Source organism: Macrobrachium nipponense, chromosome 16 (assembly GCF_015104395.2).
Source record: "Macrobrachium nipponense isolate FS-2020 chromosome 16, ASM1510439v2, whole genome shotgun sequence".
NCBI lineage: Eukaryota > Metazoa > Arthropoda > Malacostraca > Decapoda > Palaemonidae > Macrobrachium > Macrobrachium nipponense.
Window position 1 is genome coordinate 8,275,072 of NC_087209.1, and position 27,500 is coordinate 8,302,571.

At 35.4% G+C, this 27,500-nt stretch overlaps 1 protein-coding gene across 8 annotated transcripts in view; it reads left to right on the top strand.

Moving 5' to 3' along the window:
- The window catches only part of LOC135195567 (uncharacterized protein DDB_G0271670-like), a 111,016-nt gene that overhangs the window by 26,443 nt on the left and 57,073 nt on the right, over positions 1-27,500 (top strand). Inside the window, exons 2-4 of one of the 8 annotated variants that reach the window (XM_064221855.1) lie at positions 8,579-8,662; positions 16,875-16,976; positions 21,283-21,313. The exons of 1 other annotated variant lie outside the window; for it this stretch is intronic. In XM_064221855.1, the coding sequence (XP_064077925.1) occupies positions 21,284-21,313 (30 nt within the window). In that variant the 5' untranslated portion in view covers positions 8,579-8,662; positions 16,875-16,976; position 21,283. The remainder of the gene's footprint in view (positions 1-8,578; positions 8,663-16,874; positions 16,977-21,282; positions 21,314-27,500) is intronic. 6 more of the 8 variants (XM_064221859.1, XM_064221853.1, XM_064221854.1 and 3 more) reach the window with 6 other exon arrangements.

Genomic DNA, 27,500 nt, shown 5'->3' on the forward strand with positions numbered 1-27,500 from the left:
TGTTCCCCTTTTGATCTATTAGGTCTTCGCCCTCACACACCTCCTCGGCTAGGCCGTAAAAGCAAAAAAATAAAAAAAAAAAAAAATAAAAAAAGGGCAACCTAAGGAATAGGGCAACCACCTTCCCAAAAATATGGTGTCCCATCCACCATCAATGGCCAGAACATGTCTGGGACCTGTATCATCCTTTGTGTATCGTCCTTTGGAGAACATCCCTTTTCTGGGTGTGTGTTTATTACGCCCTTCATGGGGACGTGTTTGCAATGTTATCATTATTATTTTTTTGTTATTTGGTTCCTGTTGTTATTGTTCTTTTTCGTGGGGATTCTCTTCATCGGTTGAATGTCTAATCTGTCGTACGTTTTTTCCAAACTTGTATTTATTGTCGTGTTGTGATATCGATAATTTGAGTCTCTTTTGTTTTTTGTTTATTGTCTGAACTTAGAACCTGTTTATCTTGGTAATTTCTTTGTTCTGTCCTCTGTTTTTGTTATCACTGTTGTTTACTCTCTAACCTTGGAGTCACTCTCCTTGCTAATTTCTTTGTTATATCTTTCGTTATTTGTTCTCTCATTCCTTGCCTGATCTCCTTTGTTTTTGTAATCATTTCTTGCTCACTGTCTAACCTTGTAGTCCACTTTCCTTGCTAATTTCTTTGTTCTATCTCTCGTTATTTGTTAACATCTTTTTGTGTCCATCGTTCTTGTGGCTTTTATGAAACAGCAGCAGGCAGCTGATGCTGTTATTGTCCCAACTGCAATAATGTATTGTCTACGACTTTCCTTTCAGTTTGCATTTGAAATACAGTCAGGTACATTTTTTCATGGCTGTTGTTTCTCTTTTTATGCTTCTAGTTCTTGTAGAGTTGGTGTTGTTCTCTTTGCAGGATAAGTTGGTTTTCAGTATGTTGCTTCCCACCTTCCCATCTTTCATGACGCTTTGATCTTCTCTTTTGTCTGGATGAGTATTGCAGACGAAGTCGTTTCAGTTTTCGTATTGTGATTTTTAGTGTCGTTTCTCCTGGTGCTCTGTAATTTTTGGTATTGCTTCTCTTGGTGATCTGTGGGTTCTCTGTAATTTTTGGTATTGTTTCTCCTGGTGCTCTATATTTTTAAGTATTGTTTTTCTTGGTGTTCTGCATTTTTTGGTATTTTTTCTCCCGGTGCTCTGATAATTTTTGGTATTGTTTTTCCTGGTGCTCTGTAATTTTTGGTATTGTTTCTCCCGGTGCTCTGTAATTTTTGGTATTGCTTTTCCTGGTGCTCTGTAATTTTTGGTATTGTTTCTCCTGGTGCTCTGTAATTTTTGGTATTGTTTCTCCTGATGCTCTGTATTTTTTGGTATTGTTTCTCTTAGTGTATGTGGGTGTTCTGTAGTTTTTGGTATTGTTTCTCCTGGTGCTCCTGCCTTTTTTGGTAATGTTTCTCCTGATGCTCTATATCTTAAAGTATTGTTTCTCCTGGTACTCTGTATTTTTAAGTATGTTTCTCCTGGTGTTTCCTGCATTTTTTGGTATTGTTTCTCATGGTGCTCTGTGTGTCTCGGTATTGTTTCTCCTTGTGCTTCTGCTGTTACAGCTGCTGCATTAACAGCACAGCTGCTGTTAACACAGCCACCGACACGAGACTGATAAAATCACTAGCGCCATTCTGATAAAAATTGATGTGATGAAGAAACGTCTGAATGAACTTTGTTATAAAGTGTTATAAAGTTGCTTCTGTGTGTGTTGTTTCAAAACAGCGGTCTACCACGTTGCTGTCGTGCGCAGGAATCTTTATTATTTTAATATCAATTTTTATTAATATTTTATTTTTATTTTCATTGTTCTCCTTTTATTATTATTATTATATTATGATTATTTTATTGTTCTTATTATAATCATTTTTAGTTTTTTAAAATCTAAACTGTTTTCGGTTTTATAATTTTCATATAATTTTCGTATGTTGTCTTTCCTCTTAATCTAATATCACGTTTTTTGTTTTTTTAAGTTTCTTTCAGTATCTCTCTCATTTCCTTGTGATATTTCATTTCCTCCAATCTTCCTCCATCAATAAACATGAATTAATAAAAAAAAAATCCTTAACAAAAACGTAATCATGAATCAATTCATCCGTTCTAGAATATTCAGTAAAATGAAATCGTATACTTTTTTTTATCACCATTTCTCCTCCTGGATATTCTATGCAGTCATATTTTTATATTTATAAAAAAACTTTTTTTAATATTTCATAACCTATCCTAACCTAGCCTAACCCATCTTAATCTAGTCTATCAGTTGACCTTTGTCCGCGGTCACACCCAGAGAGGAGAGAGAGAGAGAGAGGTTTTCCTATTCGTCAATATAAACTTAGACACGAGTTTCAAGGTTAAACCGGATTGTGATATATATATATATATATATATATATATATATATATATATATATATATATATATATATATATATATATATATATGTGTGTGTGTGTGTGTGTGTGTGTGTGTGTGTGTGTGTGTATATATATAGATATATATATATATATATATATATATATATATATATATATATATAGTATATATATATACTACACCTTCCATATATATACACACAAATATCCATCCCAAACGTTAAATAAAAAAAATCAATAAATAAAAACTCACGACGTCTTCAAGGCTAAGTCCCTTTTCATATTTTGGCTGACGGCAGACCGAAGTGAACAAAGGACGAACCAATTCCTTGAAGAGGAGGAGGAGGAGGAGGAGGAGGAGGAGGAGGAGATGGAGGAGGACCTGGACCACGACCAGGACCTATCGATACCTCTCCCTCAAGTGTCGGGTTCTTGTAATACCTCGCTGAAGGAGGAACTCGCTTGTATCTGGGCCTTGAGAAACGAGGTCTACTTCTTCTTCTCTTCTTCCTTCTTCTTCTTCTTCTCCTTCTTTTTCTTCTCCTCCTCCTCCTCGATCTCAATTCTTTATTTCTTGGGGCCCATTACGTAATCCTGTCACACGTAAGTGCCGCTGGGCCACTCGACGATCTTTTGAGAAACCTGTGCTTGGGTATTGATTTAAGTCTCTCTCTCTCTCTCTCTCTCTCTCTCTCTCTCACGAACTCTATGATTAATCTAACCTTCGGCAAGAAATCCTAGTACTAGGAAACTAGTACTAGAAAGCTAGTACTAGGAAACTAGTTCTTGAAAACTAGTACTAGGAAACTAGTACAAAAAAGCTAGTACTAGGAAACTAGTACTAGGAAACTAGTACAAGAAAGCTAGTTCTAGGAAACTAGTACTTGTAAACTAGTATTTGTAAACTAGTACTAGTGAAACTAGTACTTGAAAACTAGTACTAGTGAAACTAGTACTAATGAAAGTAATACTTGGACACTAGTACTAGGAAACTAGTACTAGGAAACTAGTACTAAAAGTCTAGTACTAGGATCCATTACTAAGAAGCTATCAAAACAGTAGGGAAAACTAGTACTGGTAACCAGTACTAGGAAACTAGTACTAGTATGGGGCGAGGGATTTAGCATCAATATCTCAGGTCACAGAGAACACTTTCTCCTCTCTCTCTCTCTCTCTCTCTCTCTCTCTCTCTCTCTCTCTCATTCATTTCTTCTGGCTAAGAAGCGCAGACATGATAAATTTTGCGTCTTAACTTTGTTGTTCAAGGTATATCGGTAATTATATTTATAATAACACGTATTTATATATATATATATATATATATATATATATATATATATAATATATATATATATATATATACTAAATAATAATATAGTTAATTTGCCTTATATCTGGACATTAAAATTGCAAGCTCATACGAAAATATTCACTTATAATTTCAGACGTTTGAAAGTTTTCTGTGTATTTTTTTTTCGTGTTTCATAAAATTTCCATCGTTTAAATTTAACGTCTGGATGGAAATCACGCCAACATTTCTTCCTGCCAATTAGTACTCGTTACCCTATTTTTTTCTCCTCTTTTAGCAATTACGTCTGGTCACATCTTTTACGCTGGCTTAAAAATATATAAAGTATAACTTTTATTTCAAAGCAAAATCTCTGTGACAGTTTAATACACTGAAACTGAAAATGTGAAAGAAGGAAGGTGGTATTATCATTAGCCAATGGGGTTCCTCCACCCGCCCCACCCCCCCCCGCCCCCATATAAATTATTTGGAGGTGATGTTACCTGAGATCTTGATTCGTTTCAGAAATTAAATGAGTTCTTGGTATAGAGTGAATTCTTTTGGTACTTGTTTTTTAGGGTAATTTTAAATAAATTTTAATAGGTGGCAATATCTGTTGGCTAGTTTAGGAAGCTAGTGCTGTTGATATATATATATATATATATATATATATATATATATATATATATATATATATATATATATATATATAATTCCTGGTGGTTCAGCAGTTAACAGCCTTTTCTTACCAGGAAGAATCTTTGGCACGAGCCAAGACTTAAGAGAGAGAGAGAGAGAGCAACTTAGCATTTCTATATATACCTCAATCACTGCTGATCACTCTCTCCTAAAACATTTAATAAAGAGAGAGAGAGAGAGAGAGAGAGAGAGAGAGAGAGAGCATTTCTATATATATCTTAATCACTGCCGATCACTCTCTCCTAACTAAAACATTTCACGTAAAAAGAGCTCCTATAACTTATTAGGTCGGCTCGTGACGTCACCAGTGACCTGAACTGACCCCATTTTCTATTGCCGACCATTTCTAATTTCATCGCAGTTTTCTCTTGAGTTTTTTTTTTTTTTTTTTCTAGTTTTCTGAAAATTCCTGACATCCAATGACATATTTCTCTATTGTCCGGTGTTATGAAATCCGCGTAGCCAATGTTATAACCGTTATATCTTTCTAGAGCTATGTTATAAAAAAGGTTATAACCGTTGTATCTTTCCAGCTCGCTGTTATAAAATTCACGGCTGTCCCTTTTTCCCGTTTTGTGATCTGGGTCAGGCAGGAGGATTTTTAAATCAAAAAGTCATCCCCCTACCCCTACCCCTTAGCCCTCCTCCTACCCCTCCCCCCCCACCTCCTTCCCTGTTAGCTCTAATGGTCAAAACATTATGAATAAAACTTTTCCATTTTTGGGGGGTAAAATATTGCAGGAAAGGATAATGAATATAAACTATTTTTTTTTACTTCTTTTTCTTTTTGGTGAAATTTAAGGTAACGAAAAAAAAGGAACTATTTTTTTTTTTTGAAAAACTGGATCTGCCGATTATGAATAAAAGTTTGTTTTGTCTGAAAAATATGAATGAAAATTGTCATTGTTGTTTTTGTTTTGTCAGAGGATAATCAATAAAAAAAAGGGGGATTTGGGGGGCGGGGGGGCAGCTGACCCCTGTTGTTTTTCCCGTTGGGACTTCGTGATGGAATATGAATATTCTTTGGGTAAACAACATTTTTTTTCTCAGCTGAAAAAAATGACTAAATTCCTTTCGAAATCTTAAAGAAAATTCTCAATGGCACTTGGACAGAAAATACGTAGCTGAATAAAAAATACTTTATAATTGTTTTGTAAGATGAGGAAATACTCATGAGTCGTTTATGAAGCTGAATAATTTTTCAAGAGTAATTTGGGAAGCTCAAAAGAGTATTTCAAATTCGTTTTGGAAGCTTGAAGATACCCAGAACCGCTTTGGAGGCTAGAGATGAATTCTAGAGTTGCCTTGGAAGTTGATAAAACAAAAGTCCTTAAATATTTAGTTTTTTAGAAGCTAAAAAATTAATACTTGGTCTTTTAGAAGCTAAAAAAATAATACTTAGTCTTTTGAAAGCCATCCCCCTCAAAAAAATGACTAAGTCGTTTTCAAAGCTGAAAAAATGCTGGATAGTCTTAGAAGCTGAAAAAAAGACTTAGTCTTTTAGAGGATAAAAAATACTCAGAATTTTGGAAAGCTGATAAAATACTTAATAAAAAAATGACTAAGTCGTCTTCAAAGCTGAAAAATTGCTGGATAGTCTTAGAAGCTGAAAAAAGACTTAGTCTTTTAGAGGATAAAAAAATACTTAGACGTTTGGAAAGCTGAGAAAATACTTAATAAAAAAATAACTAAGCCGTCTTCAAAGCTGAAAAAATCCCGGATAAACTTAGAAGCTGAAAAATGACGTAGTCTTTTAGTAGATAAAAAATGCTCAGGCTTTTGGAAAGCTGAGAAAATACTTATTAAAAAAATACTAAGTCGTCTTGAAAGCTGAAATAATTCCAAGTCTTTGGAAGCAGAGAAAAAGATAAAATACTGAGTGGTTTTCAAACCTGACAAAAAAACCATAGCCGTTTTAGAAACTGGAAAAAAACATAATCTATATAAAGTAAAAACAAAGTTCATTTTACGCTGTTGGTATTTTCCACTCTTGGGTTTTAAAAGACTGACCTTCAAATAGAAATTTGTTAGAAGAGTCGACCTTTTTTCCTCCCATACTAATTGCTTTTCGAATTGAAAGCAAACCATGTCACCAATTATTTTTCGATTAGACAGCAAAGAGCGCCCGACGATATACATACATATGTGTAGTACACATGCAAATATACATACACAAGCATACACACGCCTAGAAGAGTTAAAACTGACATGTATTGGTATGTAAAGCGTAAATGTACTTACTTATAATGAAGGATGTGAAGTGGTTATATATATATACGTATTTGCATCTGTTGTAAATTCCAAAGAATACGCATTTGAATCTCTCTCTCTCTCTCTCTCTCTCTCTCTCTCTCTCTCTCTCTCTCTTTATTATATATATATATATATATATATATATATATAATATATATATATATATATACATATATATATATAGTGTAATATATATATATATCTATATATATATATATATAGATAGCATTAAGCTACAAATGTACTTTAATATCTAATTCGTTCTACCTCAGAATTAATATAGTTTTTCATATGTTAACTGAAAGGCGGGGAATTTTTAGTTGATGATAATTTCGTCGGCTCCCCGGGCGCGAACCTAGGTGATGTGATCAGACTCATATATATATATATATATATATATATATATATTATATATATTATATATATATATTAGTATATATGTATATATATATATATATATATTATATATAATATATATATATATATATATATATATATAGTATATATATAGTATATAACATATGTATGTATATATATAATATACTTCGTGCATGGAACTTCACATCTCTGAAGTTCCTTATGTGTCATAAATCCTGTTTCATAAAACAATATATCTCATCAAGAAATTTAGAGTAATTCAAAATAACAGACAAAAACTACTAGTATTTATCACTGGGAATCATATAAAGTGAACAACCACTTAGAAAACAAAGTAAAATTCACTTAACAACGTGAATAAAAGGGGGGAGAGAGAGAGAGAGAGAGAGAGAGAGAGAGGTGACGTCACGTTATCCCCGGTACCACTTATAATTCAGCAATTTAAAAAGCACTCGCCCTGGTCAATTTCCGCTGCCAGCCGTACGAGTTTCATAAACAACCAGAAGAATGTTGTTATTGTAATTTTTGTTGCTGTTACTGATATGATTTTGTTGTTGTTGTTGTTAATTAAAGTTGGCCTTATGCCAGCCAGCGCAGGTTGTTGAAGATATAGTATAGATAGCAGAGGAGGTGTGAGAAATGGTGATGATTCAGTGGGTAAGATATAAACTAACGGGTAATTGAGGAAGAATAATAAAAAATAAAAAGGAAGCAGGAGAAATTGGACTAGAAAGCAGTAGAAGTGAGGGAAAGAAGAAGAAGAAGAAAAAGAAGAAGAAGAAGAATGAAATAGAGGAATAAAAATAGAAGGAAACGGAAGAGGTAGAAGATATAAAAAAGTAGAGAGGAGGACAGATAAGCAGTGATAGTCGGCAATGGGATGAAAGAATTAAAGAATTAGATATAATAAGATGATAAAGGAATAGAAGATGGACAGGAAGGGAAGAAGGACAAAAGCAAAGAGGAAAAACGAATAAAAATAGGAATAGGAGGATAAAAAAACAGCAGCTATAAGAAAAATAATAAAAATAGGAGGAAAAAAACACCAGAAAGCAGAAACTATTCCAGTAGAAAGTACACAAAACAAGAGCCAAAAGTGAGAGGAACTAGAGAGATGTAAAGAATAAAAAAAAGGGGGGCGGGGGGTTTTTTGGTGTTAAGCAACGAAGTTGGGGATAAAAGTTCCCACGATTGATTGCTTTAGAACCTAGAGATATCGCCTTTAAGCGCCACAGGGAGGTAAATCGATCAATCAATTTCTCATTTCTTAAGCCAAAGAAATTTGGAGAGTCGGAAGAAAGTTATTTTTTATTTTAATTTAATTTAATTCTATATTTTTTTTTTTTTTAGAATTTTATGATCAGGGGAATTGCAAATAGTTGCAGTAACTTGAAATAAAGATGTGAGTCAGTTAATCGTTCAAAAGTTTTTGTTTCGAAGGTAATACTCGCATTATTTACTATTATTTATTTGTTTCCAAATTCTGATGAATAAAACTTGGATATTTACCATATTCTGTTGTCTATTTTGATGTTTTGTTTGATTATTTCTGCTTTTTTCCCATTTTTCATTAGTCGTGGTCCACCCTTCATTCGGGACTTGTAAGGAATTTTCACAACAGCAACAACTACAACAACAACAACAACAACAACAATAATGTTAGTCTAGTACAGCCTTTTGTTTCCATATTCCGATGAACTTTGAGACAACTCTCTCATAAAATCGCCATCTTTACAATATTCTGCTCTATATCTTGATGTTTTGCTATCACATGTCACCATAATCCTCATTAACTCTCCGAGACATTCTTAGAACAGGTGCAGAGATACAGAGATATTCTGGAACTGAAAATAAAAAAGCAAATATCTATCTCGGTAAGCAAGTGAGTTCAGTGATGGCGACTGTCATTTGAATTAGGCCTAGTCGCTGCGTCTAGTTCTCCCACTCACGAGGAATATAACTCACTTTTCTGTCTAAAGTAAAGGAGATGTTGTTTAAATAAATGAATATATACGCGAGTAAATTGATAATTAGATGAATAAAGGATGCGAAGGTGAAATTATGAGAGGAATAATTATGAAAATGAATGATTAGAGAATATGATAGTCTCACGTTTACACATAGCGGTAGTTTTTGCTCTTAAACTCCAGCGTACACATAATCGTTCTGATATTCGTAGAATGAAAACGAAATAACAAACATAGTATAAAAAAGTCTATGAATGCTTATTATGCATGTTTGTGAAAGGCGTAGAGAGAGAGAGGAGAGAGAGAGAGAGAGAGACGAGCCTATCTTGAGTGGGATAGCCCACTATAATAATCCAGGCGGCTTATCGCCTCCTCCACACATTTTTTTGTTTGGAGATGAAGATGGCGATACGAAACGGAAGATAGAGCAAACATATATATTTATATAAGAGAGAATTGCTCTCTCTCTCTCTCTCTCTCTCTCTCTCTCTCTCTCTCTCTCTCTCTTGAACAAGTACAGTGGAAAGACTTCTCAAGGCGCAATCCTTCCCTCAGCTTAATTTCTCTGGGAAAGGACTATCCGGCAACTCCCTGCTTTGATTAGATGTGCATGATTCAGCAATTGATATCAGAGCCGCCTATCTGTTTACGCATGCGTTGTTGACCATTTCAGCAGTTACTGTATGACGAGATCCATGACTCAGTGACGTTTAATTGAAAAAAAAAATCGAGATATAAAGCCGAAATGAAGTTTATTAAGGATGGTAAAACTTACCAACTGGCAACTATTAAAACCATGATGCATTCTATTGCTCAGAATGTGCCGTCATATGGAGCGGTTTTTTGAAGCTTCATTCAAAGACTGTATTTATCGTACACGCCTCTCATTCAACAAAAGCTTCCTCACGGTCTTGCTCAAATGCACTGCGTCCCACAAATACATTCATTACATAGCGTTATGTATCACGCGTAATGAGGGAATCATAGATATAAATGCTTGCAAGCGGGACGCTCACATGTATATAATTGCTTGCAGGCAGTAGCAGTTGTGTCTATGGTAGTACTAATGCCTAGACGGCTCGCTATAATAATGGCTTGTTTTCGAAGACGGAGCCTAGACAGTTGAATATTTCAATAATTCCACGATTATAAACATCATAGATCATCATATGACAAGAATTCAGAGAAATAAATAAAGCGGAACTAAAAAAATATTTAACTTGGATTAGAGTTCAAATATCATACGTCTGGCAGCAGAGACAGCTGCAGACACTTTCAGAACGTTCTCTTCGTCTGTCATCATAATAATTTTCCTTCATCTCACGCAAATGGCGCTAATGAAAACCTTTCATTCCAGATTATTATTGTCAGTTTTTTATTTCTTTTATTTTTCTGCGGTGGGGAATTTGCGTTAAGTGGTAAATAGCGTACGTTGTCATTTATGAGTTTTCTGAAGTAAACAGAAAATAAGAAGAAGAAGAAGAAGAAGAAGAAAAACAGACTGCCTGAGGCGATATTTTTGGTGATGAAATGATCGTACATACAAACGCGTACACATAAACACACACACACGCATATATATATATATATATTATATATATATATATATATATAATATATATATATATATTATATATATATATAAGTACCCAGAAAACTCCTCCAATATCCTTCCGGCCCCGTGACAAAAGAGGCACTTCTAGGCCAAGCAAACGATCTCGCCATTGCAAACAACGGCTTGGCCTTCCTCTCAGATGCTTTCCTCGCACGCCTTGTCTTTATTTTAAGAGATCCTGCCGCCCCACTGGCCCCCCCCCCTAGCTCCACACCCCCACCCTACAGCATTCCCTCCTCCCCCTTCCCCTACCCCTCCCCATGCTCATCGGCCACATCTGGTCCGTTTATTTATTCTTTATAAACGCTGTCCACACTCGTCTGAGATTCCACCATTTTTTGGAGGGAGACTTTTTTGAACTCGAATGGTCGAATTTTTTTTTTCCCCCGTTTATGCCTTTCCTTCTCCTTTCCTGTAAGCCTTTTGCTTTTGGAAAGGAAGAAAAGGATATTTACGTCATTTATAGAGGTTAATACTTGTTTATCTGTCTTTTCTGTTAGTTAAATTACAAAAAGAAATAATGAATGACAGATAGGTCTAGTGTCTGCAACGTAGACTTCAATGGCGTACTGTCAGTGAGAGATAAAAAAAATTTCCCATATAATTTTTTTATTTAAGAAAAAATGTTAAATATTTTTTGTGAAGAGGAAATAAAAAAATATCTTATTCCTGTTTTATTTAAAAAAGAATTTTATTTAATATTTTTCTGAACAGGAAATTGACATAAATTTCCCAGTAACCAATTATTATTTGAGGAATAAAAATTCCTATTTTTTTCTGAAGAGGAAATATAAAGATTTCCGAATAATTTTTTCATGTGAAAGAAAAAAATATAGAAATAACATTTCCTCTTTTGACCCAAAGAAATTATAAGTGCGGACGAAAAAAAGTGCGTATAGGAAAACTGCGGACAGAAAAATGCGGACAGATGAAGTGCGGAAAAAAAAAGTTCGTGTAGGAAAACTGCGGACAGAAAACGCGCGAACGGACAAACAAAAAACCATCTCAGTAGTTTTCTATAAAAAAAAAGATAGAAAAAAGTAATCCCTTTAGAATCTTGACCAGAATCCAAACTTGCAAACCTGCCGAAGATTCTATCAAGGTTTTTTCATTAAGGGTTAATTGGTAGTTTTTTTTTTTTTTTTTTTTTTTTTTTTTTTTTTGTTTTTTTTTTTTTTTTTTTTTTTTTTTTTTTTTTTTTAATTCTGAACGAATAACCTTTGATCTGGGTTTAGAAGGGGGGGGGGCGCTGTGGGATAGAGGGGGTTTATCCCCCTATCTCGCAGGAAGAGAACTGAGATCAGGTTATGATGGTTAGAATAGTTTGAAAGGGAAACGAAGTTCTCTCTCTCTCTCTCTCTCTCTCTCTCTCTCTCTCTCTCTCTCTGTCGTTTTTCCATTTGGACCGGAAGTGAGGCGGAGACTTGGCTAATGTTCCGTGTATGTGTGTTTTTTTGTGTGTGTCTTTGTTTATACATTACGTAAAAGCATCCCGACTTCGTACACGTATGAAACCTGCATTAAGAGGAGGCATCTCTCTCTCTCTCTCTCTCTCTCTCTCTCTCTCTCTCTCTCTCTCTTCTCTCTCTCAAGGGGGACCTCTTTCTCTCTGTGTTGGCATTTTCTTCTCACGTATATCTGGATGATTTATTGGGCTGTGTGTCTGGTTTTGAAAATAATTTCAAAATAGGCCTAAGGATCCGTTATCTCCATGTAATATGTATATTCGTATATCTTCTGTTTTATCATTTTATCTTTACTTTTCAAAATCCTTCACCCTTCCCGTCTTCCCTTCCCCCATACACAGACACCAAGACAATTTTCAAATAGGCCTATGCATCTTTTACCAACTTCTGGAGTGCTATGTCTATGTACTATGTACTACTATAGATATATTTCTTCTCTGAATTTATCATTTATTTCTCCGTCTCTATCTTTCCAAATCCTTCATCCTCTCTCTCTCTCTCTCTCTCTCTCTCTCTCTCTGTCTGTCTGTCTCTCTCTCAAAGTTTTCATATAGGCCTATACATGTCTTTTAGCAACTTTTAGAGGTGATGTTTCTCCGCGTATTATGTATCTAATTTATCATTTATTTCTCCATCTCTACCTTCCCAAATCCTCTCTCTCTCTCTCTCTCTCTCTCTCTCTCTCTCTCTCTCTCTCTCTCTCTCTCTCTCTCTCTCTCACAAAGTTTTCAAATAGGTCTACATATCTTTTAGCAACTTTTGGCGGTGCTATTTCCCTGCTTACTTTGTAGTACTATACTATATATATTTCTTCTCTTAATTTATCATTTATTTCTCCACTCTACCTTCCCTAGTCCTTTAATCTCTCTCTCTCTCTCTCTCTCTCTCTCTCTCTCTCTCTCTCTCTCTCTCACAAGCACATACAAACACACGCACAAACGCCAGTGTGGTTCAAACTCGTCGCCAATAAGTTCCCATCCACTCCAGCGGATCTTAAGATGTGGTACAAACTCTCTCTATTCCGGAAGAGGGTTGCGCCAACCAACTTCCGCCCCATTGGTTGTATTGCGTTTCTGGAGCTTAAATTAATGGCTCCTTGTGGCTCCATTGGTTCCGTTTGGCTCCGTTCTCTACGAAAAAAAAAAGGTATTTGCCGAATGAATGATGGTTATTGGAGTTCCTGTCTGGGCGTTGGGTTTCTTATACCAGAAGAGTTATTTAGTCGTTTTATTCGTTTGCTGAGGTTTGGTATCAAAACGGACGGTATGTGTGGAGGTGTATGCAGTTATTTCAAGTGTCTGGGTGTGTATGTATATATATACACACGTAATGTATCACTTTATCGTGAACACGAGATAAAACTACCGTGACAAATACACCTCACCTGGCTAGAAATGAGAGAGAGAGAGAGAGAGAGAGAGAGAGAGAGAGAGAGAGAGAGAGAGAGAGGAAAGCTTTGCATGCTCTTATATAACATATACACAAGCAATCTCCTTCTCCTTCTCGTGTGTAGTATATATAATCTGCCATTTCCGTTCGTCGTCACCAGAAAGCTTTATTCAGCCGAGCGTGAGGGCACGATAGGACCTTTTAGCTGGCGTCGCATCCCCTTCCCCCAACCCCAAGCCATCCTCCCCTACCCCCCCCCCCCCGCCCCCCACATCCCCCCCTGGATTCGGAAAGGAAAGGAAGGGATAATGTTGCATTTCCACCTCGATTTTTATTCTTCTTCTTCTTCTTACTTCTTCTTCTTCTTCTTCTTCTTTCTCTCTCTCTCGATGATTTATTTTTTAATATATGTATGTATATTTTTACGTGTGTACTGTCTTGCTAGGTTTTTTTTTAAATTGAATATTTAACCTTGCTGAAAAAGGGGCAAAACATCGTACACACGTAATAATAAGGAGGAAAAATGGAGCGCTTCTGACTTACCTTAGATAACTGTTAAATACTTTAAGGTCGCCATTGAAAACTTCAGCCAGTTACATCTAAATTGAGTTTATTTACAAGAAAAACATTGAACAGCCTGAGACAACTGAACGGCAGATAGGCCACGTGGGAAAAGGCACAGCGCGCCAGTCAGCGCCTTTGTTAGGCCTATAGGCCTATGTGAGAGGCTGGATCGGACGTATGTGTCCGTCATGAGTGACTGGGCAGGACTGAGGTCGATCCAAGGTGCGGATGATTGGCGTTGGGGGTAGCTTTGTGCATTTAATTAGCAATGGATATATGTAAATATATCTATTATATATATATAATATAATAATTAAATATAATATATAAAGATATATATAATAATTATTGCTAATCTTGTAGTGTCAGTTTGGATATTAAGCCTTCTTTTGACTATGTTGTCCTCTGTAAAATCAGAACAGGACCGAAAGTACTCGGCTATCTCGCTTTTTCATTTTTTCCTTCGTGGCAAAAACCTTTATTTATACATAGCATCACGTTTTATATACTTCGTGATCAAGTTATTCATATATATATATATATATATATATATATATATATATATATATATATATATATATATATATATATATCTTCGCTTTTAAAGTATAATTTCTACAAAATCTCTAATATATCGTGTCAGTTGTTTGCCTAATTTTCATATCATTATAATTCGCAGCTAAATAACGTGACCAATATTTTTTTATTTTTCATTTTCACTCACAAATCTATCATATACGTTTTGATAGCTCCGTATTTTCTTGACTGTTCATTTACAGCACACAAAATCATTCATAAAAAAATGTTAGCCAGTGAATAAACTTAGTGAATTTTAGTTTATGAAATTAACTTTATGGAAATATAACTTGGAAATTAGTAAGGATTTTGTGAATCTGGTTGAAATCGAGTGTGTATGTGTGTGTATGCGTGTGTGTGTGATTCTGCTTACAATCCTCCGTCTATTTTGCATGCAGAAAAACCACCATGGATGTTTTTACCCCGGTTATTCGAGGAAAAACATCTTTACCAACGCCAATCAGCGTAGCAATATGCGTCTGGCAGTATATATATATATATATATATATATATATATATATATATATATATATATATATATATATATATATATATATATATATATAATGAGATGATATATTTTATCTAATTGTATTCTGTTTATTTATGTATTTATATCTTCTCGATTTTCCTCGTCGGGATAGTTATCTCTCTCTCTCTCTCTCTCTCTCTCTCTCTCTCTCTCTCTCTCTCTCTCTCTCTCATCAGGATTGAACCCGGGTCTTTCACCTTAAAAACCTGGGTTCGATCCCAGTGTGAGGCAGAAGTTTATCTTTGTATACCACACGTGATCGTGTTTTGATTATATTAATGGACCTTGTCATATCTTGTGGGCGTGGCTTATGTGACGGCCACGCCCACTCTTATTTTTATCATCAAAGATTTAGTTACCAAAGATTTTTTTAATCAGGACACAATTTAAAGTTTGGAAGTTATGTTAGATCCTCGACTTGGTTTTATTTTAACAGATATTTGCATGAATGAGAATATTAATTTTACCCTCTATGAACATTTATCTTGAGATATGTGGCAACTCTATGAATATTCATCTTGAGATATGTGGCAACTATGTATATCATTTCCAGAGAGTATTATTCGTTTGACTTGACTCTTAGTTTTTTTTTTATAATTACCAAATATTTCAATTTTAGATCATAATAATTTTCATTCAATAGCATATAATAGAGATGACCCCGTAACCTTAGTATTTTTATGCTTATAGTTGCTAGATGTTGCATGGAAAATACGACCATTTTAAATCTTAGTGTTTGCAGTTGCCAAAGGTTTCCTGGAAACATATGAAAAGTTTTTAAAATACCGTTTAAAATTATTATACTTTCCTCGTAGATCTTATAGTTTCTCAAAGCTGTCTCCTTTATTCATCACGTAGTTAAAAGTGACGGTATATTATGTTATTTAATTTTTGTCTGTGCTGTACAGGGTGTCCATAAAGTCCCAGTACCATTCTATGCAATAAATACTTGTAATGGTACTGGGACTTTATGGACACTCTTTACTTTTCACGTAAGTTAAGTAAAAGTGGTAATATATCAGTTTTGTCTATTATACTTCCTTGTAGATCTTATAGTTTTTCAAAGCTATCTCCTGAATGTATCACTTAGATAAAAATGATAGTATTTTATGTTATTTCTTTTGCATCTCCTGTTCTTATCACATAAGTAAAAATGACAGTATTTTACTTTTGTATTTTATGTTGTCCCTTTTTGTATATCCCGTACTTAAATCTCATAAGTGTAGTAGAACTGATAGTATTATATCTAATTCGTATTTTGTACCTATTATACCTATCACGTCTTTCAAGTAAGAATGATTGTATTTTATGTTGTTTTTATATATAGTCTTCTGTACTGACCACTTAAGTGAAACTGCTATAGTAGATTCACACCAACCGTGCATCTGATGTCTAGGCCCGTCCCTTACGACGCTCCTGATTGGCTGTTGCTAAGCCAATCACAGGGCTGGAGACTCGCAGTCTCGGCAGGATGTAGTGTGCTCCACTCTCCTGAGGGATACTTTAGGGACATTTATCCCTCAGGAGAGGTGGAAATAGATCCTACCCATATGAACTCTCGAGAGAGACTGAGGAGAGTTTCCAGCCCTGCGATTGGCTCATCAACAGCCAATCAGGAGCGTCTTAAGGGACTGGCCTATACATCAAATGCACGGTTGATGTGAATCTACTACAGTACCTTATGTTATCCTTCTTTTATTTTGATTTTATTTTGTGCATGCACTCTCCTAAGTTTATTTTTATTTGTTATTCTTTTTGTAGATTTGTTTGTTGAGAGTTTAGCTGCGTAGAGCTCTGCGAATTGGCCCGGTTGGTTACTTCTTCTTCTGTGTATTCCTGTGACCTAATTCCCAATTACCAGAGGTAAGAGACAGAATACGTATCGCTCCACAGTACCTTGCATATCAAGTGAGAGAGAGAGAGAGAGAGAGAGAGAGAGAGAGAGAGAGAGAGAGAGAATATGTACACAGTATATATACATATATATACACATATATATTTATGTATTTATATATATAATATATATATATATATATATATATATATATATATATATACATATATATATATATATGTATATATATACATGTATTATATATATATATATATATATATATATATAATGTATAGTAGAGAGAGAGAGAGAGAGAGAGAGAGAGAGAGAGAGAGATTGTGCCTATGTGTGTATATATAATATATATAATATATAATATATATATATGTATATATATATATATATATACATATATATATATATATATATATATATATATATATTATATATAATATTATATATAATATATATATATTAACACAAATGCTTCCCGCTCATTTGCAAAATACCACATTTTGGTATCAGTTGATACCTGTATCTCTGTAATGTAATTCGTACGATATAGCTGGCCGTTTCAATGACGAGGAATTTGACTATTAAGCTTATTTTCTATATTTGTTATTCATTTTATGAATTCATAATGCATTCATTGTGTAAAAAAAAAAAGTCATGTCATCTTGGTTACCTGTTATTCGTATCGAGTTACGGACGAAATCTTAATAGATTTCTGCTGGTAATTTTTGGAGCACAAACTAACTCGAGCGGTTGAATAATTATCGTTGAGGAACAGACTAAAGTCTAATGTCGAATGTTTACTCGACATAGTCCAGCACAGTTCTTGCATTTGCTTCCGATAATCGATTCAGGCCGCAGATGCAAACGCATGAAAGCAACAGGACCAACACTCGTCTTGAAAGCAGGTCGTAAGTGACAAGTTTGTGAATACGGAATCACTCTCAGGCGAGATCGTAAGTATTGCTTCTCGCGTTGAGGGTGTTTTGTAAACCTTACAGTCACTGAGTGGTGCTTCTTGGTTTTGAGATATATTCCTCTTAGCTGCTTGTAGGATAATCTTAAAGGTATTTTGTATGGAAAGGTGTTTTTTTAGAGGTAAAAGAGGGTGAATATATAGGAATGAGACAGTAATTTCCTGGTGATGAATATAAGAGATGTACCATTTCTTAGGTGATGTTAACTTTTGTTGTAATTTTATGGCTAGGAACTTTGGAACCTGTATTCGTTGGAAACGATATATGTACACGCACACACACATACACTCTCTCCTCCTCTTTTTTTCACACACACACACATATGTGTGGTGTGTGTGTGTGTGTGTGTGTGTATATATAGGAGATTACATTCTAAATTGATAACTTTGAATCACATCAATTTTGAACATGCTGGCGCAAAATACTCATTGTATATTCTATTCTCTCTCTCTCTCTCTCTCCTCTCTCTCTCTCTCTCTCTCTCTCTATATATATAGTATATATATATATATATATATATATTATATATACACACACACACATATATATATATAATATATATATATATATATACACACATATATATAAATATATATATATATATATATATATATATATAATATATATATATATATATATATAACTCGCATTTAAAAGATCAGGCATTTGCATAAAAACGTCTGTATTCATCAAAAATAGCAAAACAGATAAACACACAGGTAAACATTGCTAGAATCACCAAATTTTTAAGCTATGTATATATATATATATATATATATATATATATATCTATATATATATATATAATTAGAAAATGAGGAAGTATATTGAATCATGAGGTGTAAGGGCGGGGCAATAGACAGACTAGGATGAGAGTGGTGACGCCTCCTTATTCCCCCCCCCCTACCCCTCCCCTGTCTCTCTCTCTCTCTCGCTCTCCCCTACCCCCACCAGCCGTACACTTCCCGCCCCTCCCCCCTCCCTTCCCCACCCCTCCCCTCCCTTCCCCCACCTCCTTCCCCCTCCCCCAGTAATGTGGTGCGGCAGAATCTTCGACCTAGTGACGTAGTCTGATCAATAAAGCTTATTACAACTGGCGACACTAGTCTGTCCTGCCTTTCTGCTGTTCCCCTCCTTCCCCCTTCCCCCTTCCCTAACTCTGAACCCTTCCCCCCCTTCTCATCCCCCACCCTACAAACATCACCTGTGTGCCAGTCTGTCTGTGTGTGTGTGTGTGAGTCTTTTTTGCACCTGTAGGACCACACCCAAAAACACAAGGGAGGGCCAATCGTGTTCTAAATGAATCCTTGAGGAGATTAGGAGATTACTGGGCCATTGGACATGCTCAGGGGGATGATTTCCTCTTAGGTATGGATCCATACACGAGGGGAAGTATCCGCTGGATACATAGATACCTCACGTATGTTGGAGCAATCGTTGATCAAATGTATCCTAGGAGAGCGTAAATGGCACTTAACTATCTGGACTAAGTTACTCTCTGGTTTGTAAATTATGTATCCCTGGGATACATAACGACCTTCCATACGTATCATGGAACGATGGGACTTCAGGTCATTTCAGAGCATAATTGGAAGGCCCATCCTACAAGCTCGGGCGAGATCCTTTCAATCCTACATCAAGGGGGTGGGGGGATTTTATCACCCTAGATACGTAAATTACCCTACACGTCCCATGTAATTCCACATTTTTTGCATTTTTGATGCACTAAACAAAATTGAGAAGGAGAGAGAGAGAGAGAGAGAGAGAGAGAGAGAGAGAGAGAGAGAGAGAGAGAGAGAGAGAGGATTAAATCGAATATTATAATGCAGGTATGGGGTTTTCTCCTTTTCCTCTTCGATGGAAAAACTCGAAATGGAAATTCTGCGATCGAGTTACAAAGCCCATAATTGACTATAGTCTTTTTGCGAGTTTTTTTGTGTGGGGATGGTGGGGGGGGGGGGGGGGCGGTATTCCTGGGTTATTAAGAGACGTGCTTGACGAGGGAAAGTGCGATTTTTTAACTTAAATTCATTTCGTGATTTCCTGTCTTTTTCTATGAGAAGCGACGAGTTCTAAGCCATGTCATATTAATGTTAAAAGATGACAGGTACTTCAGTTAAAAAGCAAATTAATTAAGATTTTAGTTCGTTACCACATTTTCCTTTATAGAAGTAATAAAGTTTTATGAACAGTTATTATTATTATTATTATTATCAGAAGAAGAAGAACCCTGTTCATATAGAACAGACCACTGACTTTAAATTCAAGCCTTAAATAACATTACGGTGTTCATTTATTATTATTGTTATTATTATTATTATTATTATTATTATTATTATTATTATTATTATTATTTGGTCTATCACAGTTCATCCTATTCGACTGGGTGTTCTTTTTTTTTTTATACTGTGGGGTTCCTCAGGGTTGCATCTGTCTCCTTTAGGAGTCCATCACTTTTCTCACTGTATGTGCTGTTTTTAGGAGCATACTACTTCTGGAGCTACTTCGGCATCTAGTTTTTCCAGGTTGTGGTTATTATTATTATTATTATTATTATTATTATTATTATTATTATTATTATTATTATTATTATTATTATTAGGAAGAACCCTGTAAAGAATATTAGGGTGTTCATTTGGAAGAAGTAATAAATGTTAATGCAAAATACAGAATTTAGAGATTAGCTATTATTAAAAAAATAAATACTAAATAATAAATAAATAAATATATAGATAAATAAATAAATAAATAAATAGATAAGTAAATAAATGAATAAATGAATAAAAAATTAAGTAAATAAATAAATAAATAAATATATATAAATAAATAAGTAAATAAATAGATAAATAAATGAATAATACAAAATATGAATAAAGAATGAACGAATAAATAATAAATAAATATATATATATATATATATATATATATAATATATATATATATATATAAACATATATATATATACATATATATATATATATATATATATATGATGTGTGTGTGTGTGTGTGTGTGTGTAAATAAATAGATAAATAAATGGAATAGAAAATAGATAAATGAATGAATAAATAAAGGAATAAATAAATAAATAAATAAATACATAAATAAATAAATAGGTAAAAATGTGAAATGTGAAATGTTGAAACCCTGCCAGCATATGATATTACTTCATGGAACGTAGATTTATTTCGCCATGTAAAAAGAGACACGAAGGTGTAAAATGCAGAGTTACATCGGAATTCTAACCAACATTGAATTCGGAATATTCTGTCCCAGCGAACATGCTCTGTTCAGCTAATAAACGTGATATCACAATTGTCATTTTTTTTTTCCAATTTACTTTCAGGATGACGGCTTTTGGCAAACCACCCACAAAGGTACTCTCTCTCTCTCTCTCTCTCTCTCTCTCTCTCTCTCTCTCTCTCTCTCTAGCTCTCTCTAGCTCTTTTCTCTCTAGCTTTTTTCTCTCTCTAGCTTTTGTTTCTCTCTAGCTCTCTCTATTCCTCTCCCTACTCTACCTCTATTTATCTATTAAATTTCTCTCTCTCTCTCTCTCTCTCTCTCTCTCTTTTACTAACTGTCCATATTCCCAAGTTGTCAAAATCCCCTACCGTCAAATTCAGTGTTGCCATAAGGCTAACGTCTCATTTACAGCTTCCCGTAGCAATACGCCTGTCGTAACCGAGTTGCCTATTAGGGTTTATTGCTTCGAATAATTATGCTTTGGGGATTACCGTTCGCCATTCCTGGGAAGTAGTGACTCAATCAACGCGTCACTGGGAGGGCAATGTCTGTAATGATAAAGGGAGGGATGGGTTAGTTGAGGTAGTCTTAATAATAATAATAATAATAATAATAATAATGATAAATTCTGTTCAATAAAATGGCATAAATCAGCGAATTAATATCATATTATCGTTTTCTATTTTCTTATTGCACGCTTCTATGGGTAAAAAGAAAAATAGAAATGATAATATACAAGATTAATTAATTGAATTCCATCATTTTATTCAACAGAATTTGTTTAAAAGAGGGACTTCTTCCAAAATAATAATAATAATAATAATAATAATAATAATAATAATAATAATAATAATAATACTATTCGGAAACCAACCAGAAAAAGACTATACAGCCAAACTAAGAGGGGAAGACAACCACCCAGAAATTCCTGAAGCCGAACCAAGTAAGAGACTCTGGGAAAACATATGGAGCAATCCGGTATCACACAACAAACATGCAACATGGCTCCAGGAAGTCAAGGAAGAAGAAACAGGGAGAATAAAACAAAGATTCACAGACATCACGACAGACACAGTCAGACACCAACTAAAGAAAAATGCCAAACTGGAAAGCCCCAGGTCCGATGAAGTCCATGGATACTGGCTCAAAAACTTCAAGGCCCTACACCCACGAAATAGCAGAAACAACTCCAGCATTGTATCTCAAATCACCAAGCACCCAAATGGATGACCACAGGAAAGAACATCCTTAGTACAAAAAGACAAGAGTAAAGGAAATATAGCCAGTAACTACAGGCCTATCACCTGCCTACCAATAATGTGGAAGTTACTAACAGGTATCATCAGTGAAAGGACTATATAACTACCTAGAGGAGACAAACACCATCCCCCACAACAGAAAGGAAACTGCAGAAGGAAGTGTAGGGGCACAAAAGACCAGCTCCTGATAGACAAAATGGTAATGAAGAACAGTAGGAGAAGGAAAACCAACCTAAGCATGGCATGGATAGACTATAAGAAAGCCTTCGACATGATACACACACATGGCTAATAGAATGCCTGAAAATATATGGGGCAGAGGAAAATACATCAGCTTCCTCAAAAATACAATGCGCAACTCGGAATACAATACTTACAAGCTCTGGAATAAGACTAGCAGAGGTTAAATATCAGGAGAGGGATCTTCCAGGGCGACTCACTGTCCCCACTACTCTTCGTAGTAGCCATGATTCCCATGACAAAAGTACTACAGAAGATGGATGCCGGGTACCAACTCAAGAAAAGAGGCAACAGAATCAACCATCTGATGTTCATGGACGACATCAAGCTGTATGGTAAGAGCATCAAGGAAATAGATACCCTAATCCAGACTGTAAGGATTGTATCTGGGGACATCAGGATGGAGTTTGGATAGAAAAAATGCGCCTTAGTCAACATACAAAAAGGCAAATAAAGTAACGAGAACTGAACGGATAAAGCTACCAGATGGGAGCAAACATCAAACACATAGATGAGACAGGATACAAATACCTGGGGAATAATGGAAGGAAGGAGGGGATATAAAACACCAAGAGATGAAGGACACGATCAGGAAAGAATATATGCAGAGACTCAAGGCGATACTCAAGTCAAAACTCAAGGAGGAATATGATAAAAGCCATAAACACAGGGCAGTGACAGTAATCAGATACAGCGCAGGAATAGTGGAATGGACGAAGGCAGAACTCCGCAGCATAGATCAGAAAACAGGAAACATATGACAATACACAAGCACTACACCCAAGAGCAAATACGGACAGACTATACATAACACGAAAGGAAAGGAGGGAGAGGACTACTAAGTATAAAGGACTGCGTCAACATTGAGAACAGAGCACTGGGGCAATATCTGAAAACCAGTGAAGACGAGCTGGCATGGGAAAAGAAGGGCTAATGGCTAAAGAGTGCATGGGAAGAAGGGCTAATAAAAGTAGACGAAGACCCAGAATATAAAACAGAGACAGGAGAAAGACAGACAGACAGAGGACTGGCACAACAAACCAATGCACGGACAATACATGAGACAGACTAAAGAAACTAGCCAGCGATGACAATTGGCAATGGCTACAGAGGGGAGAGCTAAAGAAGGAAACTGAAGGAATGATAACAGCGGCACAAGATCAGGCCTAAGAACCAGATATGTTCAAAGAACGATAGACGGAAATAACATCTCTCCCATATGTAGGAAGTGCAATATGAAAAATGAAACCATAAAACCACATAGCAAGTGAATGCTCGGCACTTGCACAGAACCAGTACAAAAAGAGGCTGATTCAGTGGCAAAAGCCCTCCACTGGAGCCTGTGCAAGAAACATCAGCTACCTTACAGTAATAAGTGGTACGAGCACCAACCTGAGGGAGTGATAGAAAAACGATCAGGCAAAGATCCTCTGGGACTATGGTATCAGAAACGGATAGGGTGATACGTGCAAACAGACCAGACGTGACGTTGATTGACAAAGTCAAGAAGAAAGTATCACTCATTGATGTCGCAATACCATGGGACACCAGAGTTGAAGAGAAAGAGAGGGAAAAAATGGATAAGTATCAAGATCTGAAAATAGAAATAAGAAGGATATGGGATATGCCAGTGGAAATCGTACCATAATCATAGGAGCACTAGGCACGATCCAAGATCCTGAAAAGGAATCTAGAAAAAACTAGAGGCTGAAGTAGCTCCAGGACTCATGCAGAAGTGTGTGATTCTAGAAACGGCCACACATAGTAAGGAAAGTGATGGACTCCTAAGGAGGCAGGATGCAACCCGGAACCCAAACCCACACTATAAATACCAACCCAGTCGAATTGGAGGACTGTGATAGAGTTAAAAAAAAAAAAAAAAAAAAAAAAAAAATAATAATAATAATAATACCATTCTCAAAAACAATACCAAATTGCAGCCCTCTAGCCTCAGTAGTTTTTATCTGCAAAAGTATAGGATAGACCACCAGCGAGCCGTGGTTAAAGTTTCCCGTTAAAGTTTCATGGGCCGCGGCTCAGTCGGCATTATACCGAGACCACCGAAAATTAGATTTATTTTAAGTGGCCTTGATAATACTTAGAAGCGTTTTTTAACTTGTTTAGGTCTTTTAATGAATAGATGATTTGGACTTAGCGTCATGTTGCTTTGTACTCTTTCAAAATGAATGTTTTTTCATGTTTAGGTAATAGGTAATTTACATAAATGATTTCGACTAGACTGCAAAACATTTTGTAAGTCTATATTTACACGTTTCTTTGTCTTGTATCGAAAGTAGACAAAAAAGACATAACAAAAATGAATATTTTTCATGTTTAGGAACCGCTAATTAACATAAATTATTTCGACTAGACTGCAAAACATTTGGTTAAGTCTATAGTTACACGTTTCTTTGTCTTGTATCGAAATTAGATAAAACAAGACAACAATATTTAATAAAATCAATATTTAACAAAATCAGTCATTAAAACCATTTTTGCTCTCAAGAATGACTAACAATCGGTTGTAGAAAGCAAAAACAAAAAAGCGTGGCATTCAAAGCACCGAGATTGCCATCCCCGTCGGTCCTGGCGCTAAAAAAAGAAAAAAAAACGAACAAATTGTATGGCGTAGGAGATGTATCCAAAGAAAGTCCAAAGATTTCAGAGCTTTTAAGGACAATGAAACATCTTAGTATGGAGATGAATCAATAGTTCTCTTTTCTGAGTCTTATAATACGCGTCTTCTTTTCGTATCCCTCCCTTCCCCCCCTTTCATATCCCACCCTCTAGTCCCCCTACCCCATTATCCTATCCCCTCCCCATCTCCCTCCCTCCCTCTCTCTCTCCCTCAAACACTCCTGGAGAAGAACCGATCACAAAAAAAAAAAAAAAGATTCTTTTGTGTACAACTTCTCCATGGAAAAGAATCCGACGAAAGTTGACAATCACGCGGATTCATCATTTGAATGAATCGGCCGATTCTTCTCCTGGATTCTCACTGTTGAACGGATGACTCATCAGAAAGAGAGAGGATCTATTGTCACTCCACTTGTCCAGAAAAAAAAAAAAATCCATTTGTTTAAAAAGGAAAAAAATAAGTTAATTCAGTTCGACGCTTTTGTTCAGAATTATATACTACAAGTGTTTGAATGATTCCCGAGAGGAATGAGGAGTTTTTGTATTCCTATTTAAATTCTCTCTCTCTCTCTCTCTCTCTCTCTCTCTCTCTCTCTCTCTCTCCTTTTCCATTTGTTACAAAAAGGTTAGACTAGTTCGACGCTATTACTACAAGCGTTTAAATGATTCCCGTCAGGAATATATGTATTCCTATTTAGATCTCTCTCTCTCTCTCTCTCTCTCTCTCTCGTTTTCCACTTGTTATTTTAAAAAGGAGGTTAATTCAGTTCGACGCTTTTACGACAATGATTCTCGGAAGGAATATTTGTATTTCTATTTAGACCTCTCTCTCTCTCTCTCTCTCCTTTTATACAGTGGGGATCTCCAGATTTCCAGTATCGCGAAGGGTAGGGAAGGGGACGGTGGGGGTAGTTGGATTAGGACTGGAAGCTACGTAGTTCTCACTTTAACAGAACACGTGTTCGACCTTTCGTAGTGGTTTTCTGTAAGTGTCTATTTCCGCTTGTGTGGAGCCACGCGCCATGTTTGTTGTCGAATCCATTGTTTCGTTGGTGAGTATTCCTTGTGTATAAGGATTTCGCTCCGAGAGAAATGATGTAGAAGATGATAATGATGATGAAGTGTCTTATGAAGATGATGAGAATAATTATGTTGATAACACTGTAGGGATGATGAAGATTGTATTATTGTATATTATATAGATATGCTAAGATCCACTGTGATGTATCGGTGCATATTACATGGAATTATGACAGTTGAATTCCTTGCATAAGACTTACGAGAGACGTTATATATAAACATATATATCATTATCATCATATATTATATAATATATATATATATATATATAGTATCATTATTACATCATACAGAACATAGTGATAAACTAAGCTTTGAACGTAAATTTCCAAGCGAATTAATATGGCCGATCATATTCAGAATACCAGACAGGTTTTAGGAACAAAAACCCCAACACTCCCTCCCTCCTCTCTCTCTCTCTCTCTCTCTCTCTCTCCTCTCTCTCTCTCTCTCTCCACTGGACGCCGAGAAAAGGGATGAAAACGGTATAAATGGAAAGAATATGGAGTGACCACTTTCTCGTCGAAATCACGCCTCTGCAGAGATCGTAAATGGGGTTCTGAATACTCAGTGATTATCCTGGCAGAGAGAGAGAGAGATGAGAGAGAGAGAGAGAGAGAGAGAGATTTCTCTGTAAGTTGGTTTTCTAAATAGTGATTTATTGACAGCCACTATGATGGTGATGATTATAACAATGATGAAATAATATAAGGACTAATCTCTATATATATATATATATATATTATATATATATATATATATATATATATACATGCACATTTCATTTCAGTAATTAATACATGTCTGCGGGACGGGACCAGAAAGGTAGCAATTTGTGCCCGGCGACTTTTTAGTCCTCTGCCATTTGTGATTCATGAAAATTCAAAAGTCTGGAACGAGGTCCAGAGACCGCCAGCCAACCGCTCAATTAATATTCATCTGGTCTTATAATGACGCCATTTATACTTCGTAATAAAACTGCTGCGGCCTGAAACAAATTATACACCACTTGCAGTATTTTTTTTTTCATCCTTCTTAATCCTCTTCCATTTTCCCCCCAGTTGTGTTTGTAGATTCTACGCAAATAATTTATAATACTTTTTAT